We start from the raw sequence: 20,765 nt of genomic DNA on the forward strand, positions 1-20,765 counted from the left end.
TAATTCTCAATTGCTTGGCTGTATTTTAAAAATTACCTGGGAAGCTTTTAAAAATCCCGTTGTCGCCCTGGTCGGTTTGGCTCAGCGGTTGGAGCGTCAGCCTACAGACCAGAGAGTCCTGGGTTTGGTTTCCGCTAAGGGCACGTACCAGAAAAATAAATAAATAAATAAAATAAAAATTCTATTGTCCAGGTTTTGCCCCAGAGTTGGGACCCAAGTATCAGTAGTTTTTCAAGCTCCCCAGATAATTTCAGTGTATAATCAAAGTTGAGAACCACTACTTGACAATGAGCTCTTTTATTTTTTTTTTTTTTTTTTTTTTTTTTTTAATCCTCACCCGAGGACATTTCTCCATTTTTTGTACAGATAGAGTGGGAGGGAGAGAGAGGAAGAGAGAGAGAGAGAGAGAGAAACATCGATGTGAAAGGGACACATCGAGTGGCTGCCACCCGCACAACCAACCAGGGCCGGGGACAAACTGCAACCGAAGTACGTGCCCTTAGCGGGAACCGAACCCGGGTCTCTCCGGACCGCAGGCCGACGCTCTAACCGCTGAGCCAAACCGGCCAGGGCGACAATGAGCTCTTTTAAACCAGGGTCAGTCTTTCATTTATTTCTTGGTATAGGTACTTAGTAAATGTTTACTTAATAACTGGATAAATCATGTTATGGGGGAGTATTACCTTTTGCCAAACAGTAGAACCCTTCAGTATAATGGGACTGTTTTAACTCTTATTAGTATTTTGAATTTAGAAAAGTTTGAATACTCTCTTGGTATTGACAATAATGAAAATTGGCATTTAATACAAGTTTTTTTGTGTTTGTGTGCTTGAGATAATTTCTTGATACAACTTCAGTATCATATTTTTTATCAAGATCTGGAATGTGGTCAGAGATGAGAAAGCTGTGGCACATGTACACCAGTATCGTAAAGGGGGACTTAGGAATGTTAAAAATAAATCTAAAGTGTTCTAGGATCTATTAGTGGGGAGAACAAGGTCAGTTAATCTCATTGCTGAGTTGTAACATCAGCTTGTTTTTGTAGACTAGAAGTAATAACTACTTAGAATGATGAGTATTTACGCTTTTCTACTTTAGAAATAGAAGCACAAGTCAATGGAAATTTTAAGTTTGGTTTGTGAACCACCTCAAAATAACTATTATAATACCCATTGATTTTGTTTGTGAGCTTTCCTCAGAACAAAATTATAAATCTATCAGGGGTGAAAGTTCTTCAGTTGGGCTCTCAGTAGTCTATAATTTAATGTTTTAAAAATAGTTTGTTGCCATTAATAAATCATAGCAGGGGTGAAATCCCCTTCATTAGGAGCTTTGGGTTCTCCATTCCTGTGATACTAGGATGAAATAAAAATGTTCAAAGATAGGAAAAAAGTCATTTTTAGATCCCAAATTTCCTTCTAACTAATTATCCTGCATTTTGTGTCACTGATGAATTGGAAAACTGAGAATATTGTATTTTACATCTAGGTATTAGCCTGCTCTTATAGTTTATATAGTTATCAGTAATTAAATAATATAATTGTATCATTAAATTTTGGACCTAAATTATAGAGATGGTGAAACAATTTAAGGTGTACTTACTAGTTCTTTTTAATAAATAGTTAAAATGTAGAATGGATAAATAGAATTACCAATAGTGTAAGCTGACAAGAGATACTAGTTTCACTTCTTTACAAATTAGCTGGATAACTTTGAGTCAATTATTTAACCACTTTGTACTTCAATTGTCTTATCTGGAAAATAAAGAGGCAAGTCTTCTGAGGTTTCTACTAACAACAAAATTTTATGGTATGTAATTCTGTAATTCCAGGCTCTATAAGTGTCATAGTATTGTGGGGGAAAAGACCTTTAAGCAATCATTTATTCTTATACTTTTCTTTGAAGGCAATTATGTAAAATAATTCCTGAAAAAAATGAGAAAACTTCTCTAAACAACTTGAAACTTAGCAGAAAATATTGACATAATCAAAGGCAGAATATAGGGGAACATATGTTGAGAATCCCACAGATCTAATTTGAATCCTAGCTCTTCCTCCTACTAGTTTGTGAGCCCATGATCAAATAAGCTTCTTGATCTCTCAGAATCCATTAATGAAAAAAATGAATGAGTCTGTTTCTTTAAATAGAAGTATGAATATGTATTTACCTGGCAGTGTTGGTGTGATTTTTAGTAATGAGATCATATAATTGACATATAGTGCTCAATTTTTTTTAACTTGAATATATTTTGAATGGCTGAAAAGAACAGATATGCCATGTGAGTACATAACAAACATTATAAACTTTTTATAGTATTTCATTGACAGTAAATGTGTTTCATTTACTTTCAGGAATTTGATGCTTGCATCCTCATATTCTATAAAATAAATTGCCCAAAACTGCAGTGTGTTTTGATCAACAGTGAAATTGTTTCATGAATTGTGCTTCAAAATTGTTATGTTGGTTGTTGAAAAGAATATGATTTTCCACACGATACATAATGTATTTGAGTAAGTGGATGTTTTGAACAGACAGGCACATCATTCTGCATGTGACATTATTGTTGTTTTCTTTCAGGAGACTCTGATAGACTGGTGTGATGAAAAGGAACTTAATTTGATATTAACAACTGGAGGAACAGGGTTTGCACCACGAGATGTCACTCCAGAGGTGAGAAACTATGTTTTTCTCATATTCAAGGAGTATACTATTCATGTTATTTTAAATATTTTTAATTTTATTTTTGTAATTCTGCTGACAGAACAAGTGACTTGTGCTAAAGAAGAAAAATTTGCTGTGGAGAAAGTATCTTAAAATAATGTTTAACTTTTTTTATTTTTTTTTTTATTTAAACTAGAAATGATATAATATAAGGAAGATTGAGCTGATCCAGAAGGTAATCCTACATTTGTCAATAATGATCTATGGTATCAGCTGAACATCAGGCATACTGCCAAAGGAGGTGATAATAGAACTCTGACTCAGCATGGCATCTGGTCTGATGTGCTTTCTTAATATAATTTAAACTGGGTCTGATTTCTCTTTCTTGAGATACTCTTGTCACTGGTCTCAAAGCACAATAGAATGGTTGCAGTAGAATTTATACCAATTTTACAGGTTTTTTTAATGAGAAAGAATTGTATATGCCATAATTTTAAATGTAAATTTAAAAAATCAAAAAGCTGAAATAATATCTAGGCTTTATGCCACAAAAATCACCTCAACCTTTGCATAGTGGGAAAAATTAGGGAAAGAATATAAAATAGGCAATGCTCACTGATACAGGGGGAAAAGTCTTTGTTTATAAGGAAGTCATAAACCGGTTTTACTTCCAGAGTCACATGCATATATTACCACTTGTGACATTGTTTCTTTTACCTCCCAAAAAAGTGTTTGTTTGCTAAATTTCAAGTTAATGTTAACTATGTACTTTTAGTTTCAAATCAGTACACTGTTGTATTCACTATTTTATTAACAGAAAGATACTTTTGTTCTGCACCTATTAAATAATTACTGTCCTTCTTTTCAAACTTTAGCCTGCACCACAAACAGAAGTCTTGTTAAAACAGATTGCTAGGCCCTGCCCACGGAGTTTCTGATTCAGTAAAATCTGCAATGGGTACTGAGATTTTGTTTTTTGTTTTTCCTTTGTTGATTTTAGAGAGAAAGTAAGTAAGAGGGAGAGAGAGATAGAAACATCGATGAGAGAGAACATCTTTTGGCTGCCTCTTGCATGCGTCCCACTGGGGATCGGGCCCACAACCTGGGCATGTGCCCTGACAGGGAATCAAACTGGCAACTTCTTGGTGCATGGGTCAATGCTCAACCACTGAGCCATGCTGGCCAGACAAGAGATTTTGTATTTTTAACAAAGCCCAGGTGATACTGATGTTACTGGCCCATAGACCATACTTCCAAGCTTTGAGAACCACTATTCTAGTATATGAAAACATACATTTTTAATCAATTTGTAAAATATTTTCTATTCTGTGTAAATATCATGAGAGAGTTTTTTTGGATGCTATTATAAGTAGGCTTATAAATAAAATAGTTTTGCTTTAAATCGATCAGAATAATGTTTTATTGGGAAATTGTTAACTTCAACTGCTTAAAAAAGAAGTCATCCTTACTTATTTAGTCTCTGGGTCCTAAGGGGAAATGGTCCTTTGACCTGTTTTTACATTTCTTTTAAGCTGTGAGACTAACTTTAAAAGTACAGTTGAGGGAAGCCATCTCCTATAGAGAGAGATTTGTTTGTGTTTTGTATAAGAAATTGCCTACCTATGTGAAGACATTGATTTTTGGAGTTAGGTGTTAAGTGTTTGAAGTAAATGAAATTAGGTGGATGTAGCTCTATTTTTTGTGTGATGGTTTGATATTTTCATAATATTACTTATTTTTATATCAGAAAAGTATTTTTAAAATTACCATGAATTTATTTATAACCAGATAACATTATTTTTAATTGTGGGGAAATAATTTACATCACAAACTTTAGTATTTTGTATTCTGTGGAGCTTTAAGTCAATACCGAAATGCTAGGCTGAAAATTCAAACCTTTGTATTCTGGCTCTGCTACTTACTAACATGACTATAGACTAGTCATTAAATTGCTCTGTGCCTCAGTTTCCTATAAAATTAAGGAAATAAAAGTACCTATCCATCAGAGTGACTGTGAGAATTCAATGAGAACTTTGCTGATATTTTAGTAAGTGATATATAAGGGTTAACTTACAAAGGATAAATTTTTTTTAATTACTACATAAATACCAAGTGTTTTTGTATGTAACTACCAAATGAACAAAAAGCTTTATACTAAATTTAAAATATATTCATGAAATCATCACAATCCTGTTAAATTATTTTTAATTTTGATACAGTAAGCTTCATATTTTACCTTTTTCATCTCCATATAAATTAGAAGTCATGAATTTCTACAGTTCTAATACTGGTTTATTCCCCCATTCACTTCTTTGGGTACTGTTAGTTAACAAGAGTCTGTATCTTCCCATGACCTTGTATGTTTCATTATATCAGAAACTGAATTCTTTATTCTTAAATGAAGTTTTTCAGTTATGTGAAAAACTTAGAGGTGCTCTTATTTTCTTATATTAATATATGCTTATAGCAACTAACTGGATAAGATTATATTTGTTTTGTTTTGTTTTATGATTTAAAAATACACATAAATATGTCTTCTTTATTTTTGAAAACAGCTGACTTACCTCATTGTAAATTATTGATCTGTAGTAGATTCACTTAGCTTTGTATTATATATATGGTATGATTATACACCATTTCCTCCACACACATATGGTATGATTATATACACAAAAGTCCATAGAACTTTTAAGCCTTTGAAAAATTAAATAAACATGAAAGCAACATTAGGCCACCCAAAAATAATTCTTTTTCCATCTGGGTATATTTTCCTTTTAGGCTCTGTAGCATATATATAGAGAGATAGTTTACAGGTAATGCATAGCTTAGGGTCATTCCTGAGAGCCATAAAGACTTGGGCATGTGGGACCTCTGTCCATTTCTCTGGTACCAGCAAAACAGGTCTAGCTGCCAAGTCTTACCAAGGTCTGGGTTGTCCCTTAAGGCCATATAGGCTTGGACATACAGGACTTCAGCTCAGGCTGTCAATTATGTGGTAAAAGGGTTTTTTAAATATATTCAAAGAGTTATTGCAATTGAAAAGCCAAAGTTAAAAACCAGCCATCCTTTTTTTTTTCCCTGTCCATAGTTATGTTGATATTTATTTATAACCTTGGTTCTTTTCAACCCTTAATCTTTAGCTCCACCTTAAGGATTACAAACACAGCTCAGAGTAAGTCAGCCTGAATTTAATTCCAGACACACAGGAAGGAACAAAAAGGAAAGAACAGAGCATCCGTCTAGTCATCCTTCTAGTCTAAGGGCAAGGATCTCTGTCTCTCCATTGGAACTAGTAACCTCACAGAGAAAAGCCACAGGGAAGGGTTTTGTGTGATTTTAGTGTTCCTGCCTATATGGACATTGTCTTGCAGTGAGCGGGATGCCTAGTGCAAACTTCCCCTGTCCATTACCTGTCACTGGAGTCTTCTAGCAGCGAGCACCCTAATGTCTTTTATTTTTTATTTATGTATTTATTTTCTTTACTGATTTTTAGAGAGAGGGAGAGAGAAAGAAACATTGATGAAAGAGAACATCGATTGGCAACCTCCTGCATGCCCCCCACTGGGGATCTGGCCCACAACCTGGGCATGTGTCCCAATCGGGAATTGAACCAGCAACCTCTTGGTGCATGGGTCAATGCTCAACCACTGCACCACTCCGGCTGGACACCCTAACATCTGTTAAATGCCTGTCTGGTGCCCACACAGTGCGGCAATCTATAGAGAGAGAGAACCACATGGCAGAGGATGCAGGGAGGAAAGAGAACAGTTAGTCATGCCCTTCAAGCAAGGTGGCCAGGATGAGTGGCTTACCAGTCACAGTAAGTACAGTCCGAGTCATCGCACCAAATATGTTACCAGCAAGATAATGAGACCTTGATTCTTGCCTTCTTGAAGGAAAGATTTAAATCAAGAGTCAAAGTGCAGCAAAGCAAGCAAGAATTTATTGACCACAGCAAAAACACATTTAGTGAAACAAGGAAGGGCATAGAAGAAGCAAAAAGATAGCCTAGGTTGGGCTGCTTTGGCTTACTGAGAAGTCAGAGAAAAGGGGGCCTTGGAGACAGGTTCAGGGGGTTAGCCTGGGATGAGCTGCAGTTGCCTACTGCTCCCCTGGTTGCAAGTTTTGTAGGGTCCTTTATAGGAAAGAAGGGGGGAAGGGAATGCTATGGGCATGCTCCCCTAAGGGAGAGCACATACTGTGTCCTTTGTATTGAGGGCATTTATCTCTTGCAGATGAGAATCTTGGGGAGTCTCAGGGGAGGGTCTCAATAGAATATTCATTAGCTTTCCAGGTGTTCTCTTTTAGGGTTTTGTTCTCTACTGATTGTTCAGTGCCACAACAGGGGTGGGGGTGGGGGGTGTCTTTAATCAATGCAGCTGGTCCTGAGGCAGCTATGGTGTCACTTGTCTGGCTTTGCTGTTTTTCTGGGCCTGGAGCTGAAATACAACTGAGGCCTAGATGTTAACTTCAGGGAGGAAAAAAGTCAGCGATATGCTAAGGAATGGAAAGGTTACCCTGGGAGTGAGATTCTTGTTTTCCCCCTAGCTAGTCACCCAGGGCTTTTTGCCCAGCTAACTTTCTGCACCTGGCCCATGGTCCTTGCTCTGTTAATGTCTAATGGCCTCTAATACCCTTAATAGTTATAATTCTTGTGATATTTAAAAACAACACTGAAATATCAGTTAGGAATACAGAAATACAATTTGGGGCCAGTAACAATATAGTTATTTGTCTTTAACTTGTTTGTCTTAGATAATTATGCCTAAAAAGAGAGGAAACTATTTCTAGATCACATTTACCTATACACAGCTTAGGGTTGCAGACATTTTAATACATTCAGAAATTATTGATAGGAAACAAATATTAATGATAAAGGTAAAATAATATAAAACTTCTTTACCTTAAGCTACTAATATTTTACAGTGAGTAATTTTCAATAATTAGTTTGCTCTATAATCAGAAAGGATGATTGTTTGTGAGATGTGTGTGTTAGGAAAAAAACAGATGAAATGACAAACTGAATGAATGAAATAAAGCATTCTAAAGTTATCAATGGGTATGAACCCTAGAGAAAATGAAAAGTTTAATAGACTTAGATTTCTTCTCAGGTCTAATAAAAAAAGGAATAGCAAATTTAGAAAACTGTATCCTATTTATATATTTTATAGGAATAATATAATCAGTTGATTTTTCTAAATTATGAATTTTTTTCTATATTTAGGCCCTGTGTCTTAGAATATAGTTTATCCGATAGTCACATGCCTGCTGGCTCACTCCCTGCCTCTAAACATGAGATACTATGGAAGCTAGCCTATGATAGCATAATAATTCATACTCCTCAAGTTTTTAGAGTTTTATTTTTATATGAAATGCTTTATTTTTAAAAAATAAATTGCATTTTCTCTGATCTTATAAAAATGTTGGACAATCTGTTGGCATTGGTGAAATGCTAGTCATTATAATATTCTATAGAGCATCAGAACTCATTGCTATACAGAATGTCTCAATATCTCTTCAAAATGATGTATTTCTAAAATAGGTATTATTACATAAAGAATCTTTTATTATTTTAAAAAGTAAAAGTATAATTAAGGATATATAAGTGAGGTGAAGTGAAAAATCTTTAGATATAAATTATAAAAGACACACAGCTTAAGAAGCATTAAAAGACCTATATAATTACAAAGAAATGTTTAATATATTTTGTTATATTAGAAAATATTAAGCTACTTAATATTTATAAGGTAAAAATAATTTTCATCACTTACAGAGTACTAGGCTACACCAGAATAAAATATTGTCTACTAATGTATTATTTTGATTATGAATTAAATAAATAAATGCATAGCATACATTATAGGTTTCATTCACTTATTCATTCATCAAGTTTGGTATTTTTAATTCTTAATATGTATCCAATGCTATACTGGGTACTAGAATTAGAAAATTAATCTTTTTTTTGTTAAATTTTTTTTATCCCCACCGGAGGACATTTTTGCACTTATCTTCAGATAGAGCGGGAGGGAGAGAGGAAGGAAGGAAGAAAGAGAGAAACATCAATGTGAGAGAGACATGTCGAGTGGTTGCCACCCACATGACCCCAACCAAGGCCAGGGACAAACTGCAACTGAGGTGTGTGCCCTTAAGCGGGAACCGAACCAAGGCCTCTCTAGTCCACCAGCCGAAGCTCTAACTGCTGAGCCAAACCGGCCAGGGTGAAAATGAATCTCTTAATATATCACAGGGGTCGGCAAATTATGGCCTTTAGGACAATTCCAGCTTGTGGTTCTTTTTGTATGGCTTGAGAACTATGGAATGGGTTTTGCATTTTTAAATGACCGGGGAAAAACTTAAAAGGAGAATGTTTTGTGACACATGAAAATTATTTGAAGTTCAAGTTTCAGTATTCATAGATGAAGTTTTATTGAAACACAACCACACTAATTCATTTATATATTGCCTATGGCTAAAAAGCAGAGTTGAGTAGTTGCAACCAAAACAATAACCATATTGAGCTAGAATTTTGAGTATCTTAAAATTCTTCTGTATAAATAGGATACCTTGACAATATGAAAAGCCTAAGACATTTACCATCTGACCTTTTGCAGAAAGTTTGCCAACCCCTGTTCTGTTGGATGACAGTAAGTCATCTTTAATCACATTTTTTTGATGCCTTTTGAAATTGGTTTTTAATTGATTTTACCTTCGTTCTTTAGTAATCTGAAATGATGTTGGGTTTCATTTAATAAAATTTTAAATTTTAAAGGAGCAATAAAAGAGAAAAAAAACACACCTTTCTGCCATAATGAAATGTATTGCCTCATTGTCTTAATAGACCATATAGCATAACAAAAATAAAAGATCCCTTATTCTAGGGGAGATAAATGGTGATGGACAGAGACCTGACTTGGGGTGGTGAACACACAATACAGTATACAGATGATGTGTTGTAGTAGTATGCACCTAAATCCTGTATAATTTTGTTAACCAGTGTCACCCCAATAAATTTAATTTCCAAAAAACAAAAGAAAAAAATATATAATTTAGAACTTTCAAAATTGGTCCAATTAATGGATTTATAATACATTAAAATCTCAGTCTTAAAATATTTTCAAACTGTTATTGTTAGTAATTCTTCCTAATAAGTGTCCTGATATAATTGGTCATTATGAAATAAACCAAAAAAAAGGGGGGGAGAAATAGCAAGAATTTCAGAAAGCTATAAATTTGATATAAGGGATATTAAAAGGGTTTTTATGGTTCATTATGTAAGTAAAGAGGCATCTGACAAAATGACCAGTGCTCAAAAGGGTAGAATACTCAAAATCTGGTACAAATGATGAATTTCTAAGAGAAGATTATGAATTCCAAAAGGCATATTCTATAATATTTGTATTTCTTGGAACAGATTGCTGTCTAAACCTTTCTATAAATATTTTCCACTTAGGTTATTAGGAATTTTTTCAAATAAATATCAAATCACAGCCCTGGCTGGTTTGGCTCAGCAGTTAGAGCATCGGCCCGTGGTCCAGAGAGGCCTGGGTTCAGTTCCTGCTAAAGGCATGTACCTTGGTTGCAGTTTGTCCCTGGCCCCGGTTGGGGTTGTATGGGTGGTAATCACTCCATGTGTCTCTCTCACATTTATGTTTCTCTCTCTCTCTTTCCCCTCTCTCTCTCCTGCTCTATCTAAAGATAAATGCAAAAATGTTCTCGGGTGAGGATAAAAAAAATATCAAATCACAGAAAAAAACTTATTTTATAAAATTTGTTTTATAATCAATTTGTTAAAATTTATATATTTTATAATTGTAGGTGTGAGTGTACTGTAAGTCAGTTATTATTTCATTCAGTCATTAACCATTTTTCTCTTTTATGGCATAATGCTTCAAAAATAAGAAGACTGTGTAAGTAAAAAGGAGACATAATTGCCCTAAGTTACTGACTATATATTAATGATTCTCAATTGGTGACTCTTGTGAAAATTGACATTTAACAGCTTCACCTAAAGTTAGCATTTGACATTTTAGCAATCAGAAAAACTTGCCTACATTATAGCAGAAGCATAGCAAAAGCACAATGTTTAATAATTTCTGTTTTTGAAAGAATTTTTTCTTTCAGTTTTATTTTGTATTGGTTTCAGGTATACAGCTTACTGGTTGGACAATCATATACTTGACATAGTGTTTCCCTTGATATTTCCAGTACCCCAACTGGCACCATACATAATAATCGCAATATTGAGGTGAAGGAACCGAGAAGCACAAATTGGTAATTACAAAATAGTCATGAGGAAGTAAGTAAAACAAAGGAAATACAGTCAGTAATAATTGTTTTTGAAATAATTTGATCTCTAGCATAGGTCATTTAAATGATATAGTTATTTTCAAGTATATATTGGTATTGTCTAGAAAACATTGATTGCTTCCCTGGCAAAATATCATATACTGGTATTCTAGAACTCTATGAATATTTATTCTCTAATTCTCAGATTGTTCTTTCTAAAATAACTGTTATACATGGTAAAGCTAACAATAACCATATTGAGCTAGAATTTTGAGTATCTTAAAATTGTTCTGTATAAATAGGATACCTTGACAATATGAAATTGATAACAGAGCAGAATACAGGAAACACTTGAAATATTTAAAATTAGATTGAATAAAATACACCACTACTCTATGATAGGAGGAAGTTATATTTTATGCCTTTTTAAGAAACAGAGAAATTTTATGAAATACTCTTGAACATGGGAATATGTTTCCATGTCTTATCTCTGTCTAAACATTTTGGGATGCAATGTGATATATTGGAAACACTAAAACTATAGAGTCATACATACCTGAATTTGAATCTCAACTCTACCACTAAACTATGAAATTAGGGCAAATTAACCTATTCAAAGTTCCATTTTCTTATCTGCTAAATTAGCGTATTGCTACCTCTCAGGGTTGTTTTTCTAATAATTAAGATAATAAAAGTAGCCAATAATAATAATAACTAACTCTTGTATATAGCAGTTACTATGTGTCAGGTACTGTTTTAAGCATATGTTAATTCATATAACCTTCAAAGAAACCCTGTGAGGCAAGTACTATTGTTATTTAAAGATGGAGATATTGAGACACAGATCAATTAATTGACTTGCCCAAAGTTATCTAAGCTAGTGACAATAATACATGTAAAAGGATCTAGTATAATGCCTGGCACTTTTGTAGATGTTTGATAAACATCTGTTTTATTCTTTACCTTTTTCTTTCTCATGTAATTAATGTCATTGCCTATTACCTCTAATTAGACATGGCAGCCCCCAAATAATTCTATTTACCATTGTACTTCTGGTATCTATTGTTAACTACTAACATACTTGGTGGATAAGCCTTAAAAAAAGATGTAAGTCAACATTTTCCTATTAACTACTTTAAGGCATAGGGCAAAGGAACAATAATAATTTCTATAATCTCTATGATATGAATAACATGGATTATTAGTGCAATTGCATTGTATCTCCTGATATTCTACCTAAACATACTTATTTTGTTTTAAGTCTCTAATTTGTCTGTAGCTTAAACTATTCAACTGTAGCTTTAAATAACTCAGATATGTGATATTCAGGGTAGCATTTTTGTAATAGTCCACTCTATCTTGGGGTTTATAATTATTTTGCGTTATCCATTGAAAAGCAATTAATATTGCAAATTATAGACACACTTATGAACCACCTGTTTGCCAAAAACATTTATAGTCTTTTTTCCATTTAAGAAGTTTTTATCGCCCTAGCCGGTTTGGTTCAGCGGTTAGAGCGTCGGCCTGCGGTCCAGAGAGACCCGGGTTCGGTTCCCACTAAGGGCATGTACCTCGGTTGCAGTTTGTCCCCGGCCCTGGTTGGTTGTGTGGGTGGCGGCCACTCGATGTTTCTCTCTCTCTCTCTTCCTCTTTCTCCCTCCCATTCTATCTGAACAAAAAACGTCCTCGGGTGAGGATAAAAAAAAAAGAAGTATTTATCAAGCACTTTGGGCTTTATTGACCAAATGCTAAATTACACGTTCTCTCAAAATAGTCACTTGACTGGCAAATCAAGACAGTGTAAACCTAGTACATACCAGAAATGTTCAACCAATTAAGGCCAAAAGATTTATTTAAAGGGAACGATTAAAAGAGAGCCAGGTAATCAGGGGATTTTTTTATACAAGTAGAATTTGAGCTAAAATGCAGGGAGAAAAATAGTGTTTAGATTGGGAGAAATGAGGACATTACTGATGGGAGTAAGAAAGAAGGGAAATGAATATCAAGCTACAGAGAAAGATATAATGAAGAAAATCTTCCTGGCTAGAGCAGAGCATTCACTTTACATAGAAAGGATGTATAAACTAGACCTATGTTATTAATTTATGTATTTATTTATTTAATAATGCTCCAATCAAAAGACATAGGGTAACTGAATGGATAAGAAAACATGACCCATATAGGTACTGTCTATAAGAGACCCACCTCAGAACAAAAGATTCACACAGGCTGAAAGTGAAGGGATGGAAAAAAAATATTTTGTGCTAATGGAAATGAAAAAAAAAAAAGTTGGGGTAGGAATACTTATTTCTGATAAAATAGACTTCAAAACAAAAGACATCAGAGACAAAGAAGGTCATTACATTATACTAAAGGGATTAATTTAACAAGAGGATATAACCCTTATAAACATATATGCACCCAGTATAGGAGCATCTAAACATTAAAAAAAGAAAAAAATTCTTGATAGACTTTAAGGGAGAGATTGACAGCAATACAGTCATAGCAGGGGACTTGAACACCTCACTGTCATCAGTGGATAGATCTTCCAGACAAAAAAAAACAATAAGGAAACAGACCTTAAATGACACACTAGATCTGATGGATTTAATTGATATTTACAGAACATTTCATCCTAAAGCAGCAGAATAGGACTTTGTTATTAAATCTTTCTTAAAACAGCTAAAATAGTACCATCTGTAGAGATTAAAAAAAAAAACAAAAAACCAGCAACTGTCATTATCCAGACATTCCTTAGGAGCCAGGTTCATAAGTCTACTATCAACCAGTATACACAGTAAAATCATGCCATCAAAATTCTCTAAAAATAGACCCTTTTGAGAATTGGCATTTATTTAAATGCGTATCAATACATTTCCCAATAGATCTAACATCATTCTTTTTGAAGATTATTTTCATGCCGTTTGGGTTTTTTGTTTTGTTTTGTTTTTTAATTCCTGCTATAATCTACAAATATATGTATTTGTGTATAAAATTTTAAATGCTGTGAAGTATCAGGGTCCAATTTTGATTTATTGTTTGGAAATCTTTTCAGTTAATACTAATCTTACAATCAAGACAATCAAAAAATATTTTCTTATCATAGATTTTGTCAGTGTTGAATCTTGAGTTTGCTTAGCGTTTTATATAAAAGTACAAATAATATAATAAAGAGGAATCATGATTTTTCACCATTTGAAGAGATGCTATGTTCAAAGTCTCCTACCATGGTCTTTTTATCACTTCTAGCCTTTGCCTGAACATCTCAATCAGTACTTTCATCTGGGAGTTTGTTGCTTGTGGAACTCTTATTGCTTGAAAGTATAAACATACCAGATTAAAACCTGATGCCTTATAATTTCTACCTGATACCTTATAATGTCTACCTAATAGTCCCAATTATGCCCTTTGCAATGCACAAAATAAATTTCTCTTTTGCATGACATTTCTAATATTTGAAGATAAATATTACATTTCCCTCTTAGGTCCACTTACTTTAGTATTATTTTTGTCCTCATTTTTTCCATCAGCCACAGACTTTCCCAAGACATTCACCCCCTGTTTTATTTGTGTATTAAAAACAACAAAACTGCTTAGTATAATTGTATCAATGGAAAAGTTACAGATACAACATTAAACCATTTAGATGAAGTAATTAGGACAATAAGTGACATAGCATTTAAAATTTTTATGTTGAAAGGCTCTCATTTTACATAGCCACACTAAAGAGGGTAAAGCACATTGCTCCTCAAGGTCAGAATTTTGTAATTTTGACTATAAGGCAAAAACAAAAATTTCACTTATGAAGAACCAATAAACAAAATTCTGTCTTCATTTTCCTTTAAGTATATTTCTTAATTGCATGCCTACACTGTACCAGAATATGTAAAGTCAGCTTTTGGGGGCCTGATGGGGAAGAGAGATCATTTCAATAAAATATAAATATATTTATGATGACAAAATCTATGTCTAAATATAGCTCTTACTAGAAAAGTAGTGTTGCCCATTTAATTGTATATAAGGCAGCATTACAGTGATTAAACACACAGACTACATGGGTTTGAATACTAGATTCACCTTTTACAACTTTCTATACCAATTTTTTTATGTGTAAAATGGAGAGAATAAAAGTACTTACCTCATGGAGTAGTTATATTATGTGATTTAATGTAAGTAAAACACTAAATCCAATATTTATTTGCTACATAAATATTTGCTATTATTACCTGCAATATGAATACAAAGAGCATTAGCTTTAAAAACAAGTAGGTAATAAATACTGAAAGAATTTTTCTCTGGGGAAAAATCAAGCAAGATAAGGACCTAAAGTTTACAATAATGTAGTTGGGGAAAAGTAAAAAAAAAAAAAAGAGATGACATCCTAAATACTGATTTTTTTTTTTTTTTTTTTTCACCTTAAATCTGTCAGATTGATAGAATCTTGTAATTGTCTTTCTAGCTCACCCTTATACTCATAAATTGAACATAGGCTTGCATCTGACTACTTTAGTTTTACAAACTATATGCTAAGGCATTGACAACTAAATATCATTAAATAAATTGCAAGTGCTAAAACATTTGTATCTAGAAATACAATTTCAGGAATGAAGATTTCAGGATATTCCTTTTATTATTATTGTCTGAAATCAAGACTGCCTATTTATCTGTCTCCATTAGATCTCCATCTATAAAATGGAATTAATGTTTCTTTTCACACAAAATGTAGTAAGATGACAACAAATGAATTTATATCTGTCAAGTCCTCGAGCTTCTAAGAATAATACCACTATTACTAGAAGGGCAGAATATTTATAACTTTGTTATTGCCTGCCAAAAAAAGGAACCGATAGTTGAAAGTGGATTCATATAACAAAATAAACTATTTGGAATTATTCTAATAATTTTACAAGTATTATTTCCTCATATTGGAACTTAGAAAGAACATGGCTGCTATTAAAGAATGGAGGACAATTATCCAGTGGAGGGAGTAACCATTTCAGATCATCATTAATATCAGACACAATAATGAGAACTTATAGGAAGAATCCAAGTTCCTTCACAAGATGCTCAGAAGAAAGAAGCAGTAAAACTGTTGGAAGTATGGAGTCTAAAAATGAACTGTTGTCAGTTTCACTGAGCAGGAGAAAGACCAAAGGTCAAAGGCAACAATGCAGAAGAATAAGTTGGTTGTGCTGGAAGTACAAATTGATATAAGAGGAAATAAATTATACTACTATATATAAATTGAAGATAGCATTGTACTGATGGATATCATTGAGGTAATTTAAGTGTGTTTTCCTCTTAACCTTTTCACCACTTTCCATAGTTTGATTACAATATATGATATAATACCCTTTCATGTAATAATTCTCAGGATAAAACTTTATACTGTGAAGTTAGGTTAATTTTGATTAGGTGATTTTGACATTTTTAAAAGTACTTTTCTACAAAATGTAAGCATTTCAACCAAAAAGAGCTAGCTGTTAGGTTTGAACATTTTATAAGTATAATGGAATCATATAATATGTCTGTTGTTTACTCCTATTTAAAACTACATTGTATAGGAGACCTCTATTATCATGAGGTCACTTTAATATAACCCCGTTGATGAGGTTCAGAAGAGATTCACGTGATACCAATTTCCCACTATTGTTAAACAGGGTATTTAGAGGTTTGGTTAATTATGATACTTGGATATGAGATCTATTTGTGGGCCCTATTTACTTTCCTTCCTCATTTCCTCTCTTTTTGCCATTTTCAAGACTTTCATATACTGCATCCTGTCCCTTAAGGTGGGGCTGCTCTTTGTGGAGGATAGATAAATGAATATCACTATCAGGATTAAATAATATTTAGAGAAATCAGAAGGCTGCTTTTATGTAATATTGAAAGTAAATCCTGGTATAAATGTGGACATTCCTTCATACATTTATCTTAAGCAACAGTAGCAACAGTGTTAACAATAATGCTTGAGTTCATCTTTGTTCAAACTTTAGTTATTACTCTTTGCCTTCTAAACAAACAAAAATAAGAAGTACATTAAGACAGAGGTCAGCAAACTTATTCTTTAGAGATCTAGACAGTAAATATATTAGGCTTTGTGGGATATATGGTCTCTATCATAACTAGTCACTTTTGCCAGCCTTGTAGCACAAAAACTACCAGAAAGTGATATAAATGAATGGGTCTTGCTGTGCCCCAATAAAACTAGATTTATAGACACTGAAATTTGATTTCATATAGTTTTCATATGTCATGAAATGTTTTTCTATTGATTTTTTTTTAATAATTTAAAAATGTAAAGATCACTCTTAGATTACTGGCCATGCAAAAAAAGCAGCAGATGGATTTGTCCTGTTGGCTGTGGTTTGCAAACCCCTATTTTACAACACTCCTGTTCTATAGATTACTAGCATCTTCTCTCTTAATTAAAAGCCCATAGTTTGTGAGCTTTCAGAAGAATGTTCTGAGAATTTAAAACAGAGAAAGGAGATGCCCCACAAAAATTAAAACTTTACCGACTCAAATATGTCCTGAATGCCTACTATATATGCCAAGTGCTGTTCAAGATGTTGGGAATAAAGCAATAAACAAAGAAGTCAAAGCCCCTGCTTCTTTGGAATTTACATTGTAGTGGAGTGACACAAATGTAAATAAACAAGTAAAATGTGTAGTATTAGAGGTGGTGGTAAGTACTATAGATAAAAATAAACCAGGGAAGGTGGATAGGTAGTGCAGGCAGGAAAGAGGGTTGTAATTTTAAATAAGGCTGTCAAGGAAGGCTTCATTGATACCGTGACATTTGAGCAAACACCTAAGGTAGGAGAGGGAGTAAGCCATGGATCAAGTAGGACTTGTATGTCACCCTTAGAATAATGGAGAGTTTTGAGCAGAGGCGTGGCATGATCTGGCTTATATTTTAACAGGGAAACCATTTAGGAAGCTATTTGAAATAATCCAGGTGAAAAATGATAGTGACTTAGACCAGTGATAGAGGTGGAGGTAGTGTGAAATACATTATTGATATATTTTGAAGGTAGAGGTAACAGATGGAATAAGAGAAAGTCAAGTATAAGACCCAGGGTTTTGACTTGGGCAATTGGAAGGATGAAGTTGCCATTTACAATGGATAAGACTATAGGAAGAGTAGGTTTGAAGAGGAAGATCAGGAGTTTTACTTTGGTCATAGAAACTTGAAATGCTTTTAAGATATCCAAGTGGAGATGTTAAGTTGGCAGTTAGATATTTGCATCTGGAGTTCAGAGGAAAAGTCTGGGCTAGAGATATTTTGTAGACTCATCAATATCTTAATGGAATGAAAGTCCATGACAACTGATGAGATCACAAAGGTATTGATTGATTAGTATTACTATTTCTTAATTGGTGTTACTGCCACTGCTTCTTTTCTCATTCACTTTCAAAGATGTAGGTAGCTTCTGGTAACCTGTTCCCTCTGCTCATGTACAAAGGGTGGAAGGGATCCCACTGAATCAGAAACCTGACCTACACAGGAAGTATCATTAGTAGGCCATTCTCAAATTTTGCCAAGGTGTAAACATGGGAGTGAATTTTTCCAAGTACCTCCTTGCTGGAAACTGTGCACTGGAGGTAAGTGTGAAAGGGGAGGTTGTGGGAAATGATGGGGTGAGGGCTTCCTAAACCTTTCTCAGACCTCAGAAATGGCTTGATTCTGAGGAAGGGAGAAGGTTCAGGCTGGTTCTTATTTTCATGAACCAGTTCATACAGCCCTACATTTGACCTGCTTTCCTCAAACTGGGAGTCAGAAATCCCTTTTCTCTTCTGTTTTTCTGCTGCAGAAATTCCCAACATTCCCATTTTGTGGGCTCCAGAAAGGGGTAAGCGAAGACTTCAATCCCGGCCAATCATTTCCAGATTAATAATTTTTAGTGTTTTGGTATTTTGTTTTTTAATCATTATAAAAATGCTTGGACCCATTTTTCCCATCTGTTTAATTTTCTTGTGGATTGTTATGTATCTATGTTCTAGGGTCGCTCTATATCCTTGGGCAGTAGAGTTCAGATCCATTGGCCATTTCCATCTGTGTGCTGTTCTCTTGTGGAGTCTCATATGCGGTTTATTGGTGACTATTTCCTAGATGGAAGACACCAAATTCAGGAGATTGCTTCACTCTCAGTCTCATTTTTTTCTTTTTTTTTTTTTTTTTTTTTTTTTTTTTTTTTTTATCCTCACCCGAGGATATTTTTCCATTTCTTGTACAGATAGAGTGGGAGGGAGAGAGAGGAAGGGAGAGAGAGATAGAAACATCGATGTGAAGGGACACATCGAGCGGCTGCCACCCGCACGACCAACCAGGGCCGGGGACAAACTGCAACCGAAGTACGTGCCCTTAGCGGGAACCGAACCCGGGTCTCTCCGGACCGCAGGCCGACGCTCTAACCGCTGAGCCAAACCGGCCAGGGCTCATTTTTTTCTTGAATGGTGTTTTGTTCCCCTGCTGACAGCTTTTCACTACCCTACCCAACTGCTTCTGAAGATCTGTCATTGCCTCTCTGCTATTCTGTCTTCCTGCTTTGACTGCCTTTGATTTTTTTCCTCTACTTTTTTGCCCCACTTTATTCATCTGCTGATTGATTTACATTCTTTACTCACTGGTGCTTTGTCCATCAACAATGGCCTGATACTGCCATATCCATCTGCTATTTTAGCATTTTAAACTGCCCAGCATTGTCTATCTGCTCTCCTACCATATTCCTATGCCATCTGCCTGCCTGATCTTGCCCTGCCCAATCTATGCCTGTAATATTACATATAGGTTCAGATTGTTTAGTACTTCGGCTACCTATCTCTACTTGCCTTGTGCCACTAAGTTGGATTGCTGACTGAGTTTGCTTGACTACTGTCTCCTCTACCTATTGGCTGTACGTGGCTGCCCCATTAATTAACTTGATATTACATTTATCTCCTATGTATTCAGCCTTGAAACTTGCTGACTGGCCTATATTACCTCCTTTATACTTCTCTGCATCTGATAAATCACTGGCATTGTTCCTCTGTTGTCTTGTAATTCTGATCAGGTTTTATTTCCAAGAAAAGTGTTGCCTACATATTGTCCAAATATATCTTAGAAATAGAAAAAATGCTTTGCTATTTAACAGTACAGTCCAGTTTACTCCTAAACTTAGACTTCTAAACTCATTACCACCCATCCTTTCAGCTTTTGTATATAACTATTTTTTCTCTTTATTTAGGAGTAGATTTTTCTCTGTCATTCATTATCTTTGTTTCAGTTGCCTTTTCACATCACTATTATAGTTTTGTTCTTTATCTATAAGGATCTTTTAAAAATTTTCCATATAATTATTTCCTGATTTACTTTCTCTAATTTTTCCAGGGCATCATGAAGACAGATTACTCCTAATTAATTTTATTTAAGACTAAAAGTATCATCTTTAGTAAATTCAGTTATAGTTTCTTTGCAGTTAAGATTAAAGTATCTTTCTACTCTAATTCATTTTTTTCCTTTGAGAATATCATTTCTCAGCCACCCCATAATTTATATAATATCAGTTCTTTAAAGATCCTTTTGATGTATTTGTCTTTCCCTTCTTTTAAGCTATATTTTCTTGTGTGTGGGTAAACTTCTAAAATTGACATTTTTTTCCCCATTATTTGCTAAGTACTTGGCATCTAAAAATAATTTGGATTTAACTTCATCTTTTTTTAAATTCTGGAATTAGATTGTCCAGCAAACTTCTAATATTTGAATTTGAATCTATTTTATTAACTCTAAATACCTTTTCATTACATAAATGTCACAAGTCTGACACAAAAATAGA

General features: G+C 34.0%; 1 protein-coding gene across 6 annotated transcripts in view; it reads left to right on the top strand.

The window, feature by feature from the left end:
• The window catches only part of GPHN (gephyrin), a 562,530-nt gene that overhangs the window by 237,788 nt on the left and 303,977 nt on the right, over positions 1-20,765 (top strand). For all 6 annotated transcript variants that reach the window (XM_036267724.1, XM_036267708.1, XM_036267715.1 and 3 more), the window contains exon 4: positions 2,578-2,670. In XM_036267724.1, coding sequence (XP_036123617.1) covers positions 2,578-2,670 — 93 coding nt within the window. The remainder of the gene's footprint in view (positions 1-2,577; positions 2,671-20,765) is intronic.

The sequence above is a fragment of the Molossus molossus genome, unplaced genomic scaffold (assembly GCF_014108415.1).
Source record: "Molossus molossus isolate mMolMol1 unplaced genomic scaffold, mMolMol1.p scaffold_m16_p_1, whole genome shotgun sequence".
Classification (NCBI taxonomy): Eukaryota; Metazoa; Chordata; class Mammalia; order Chiroptera; family Molossidae; genus Molossus; species Molossus molossus.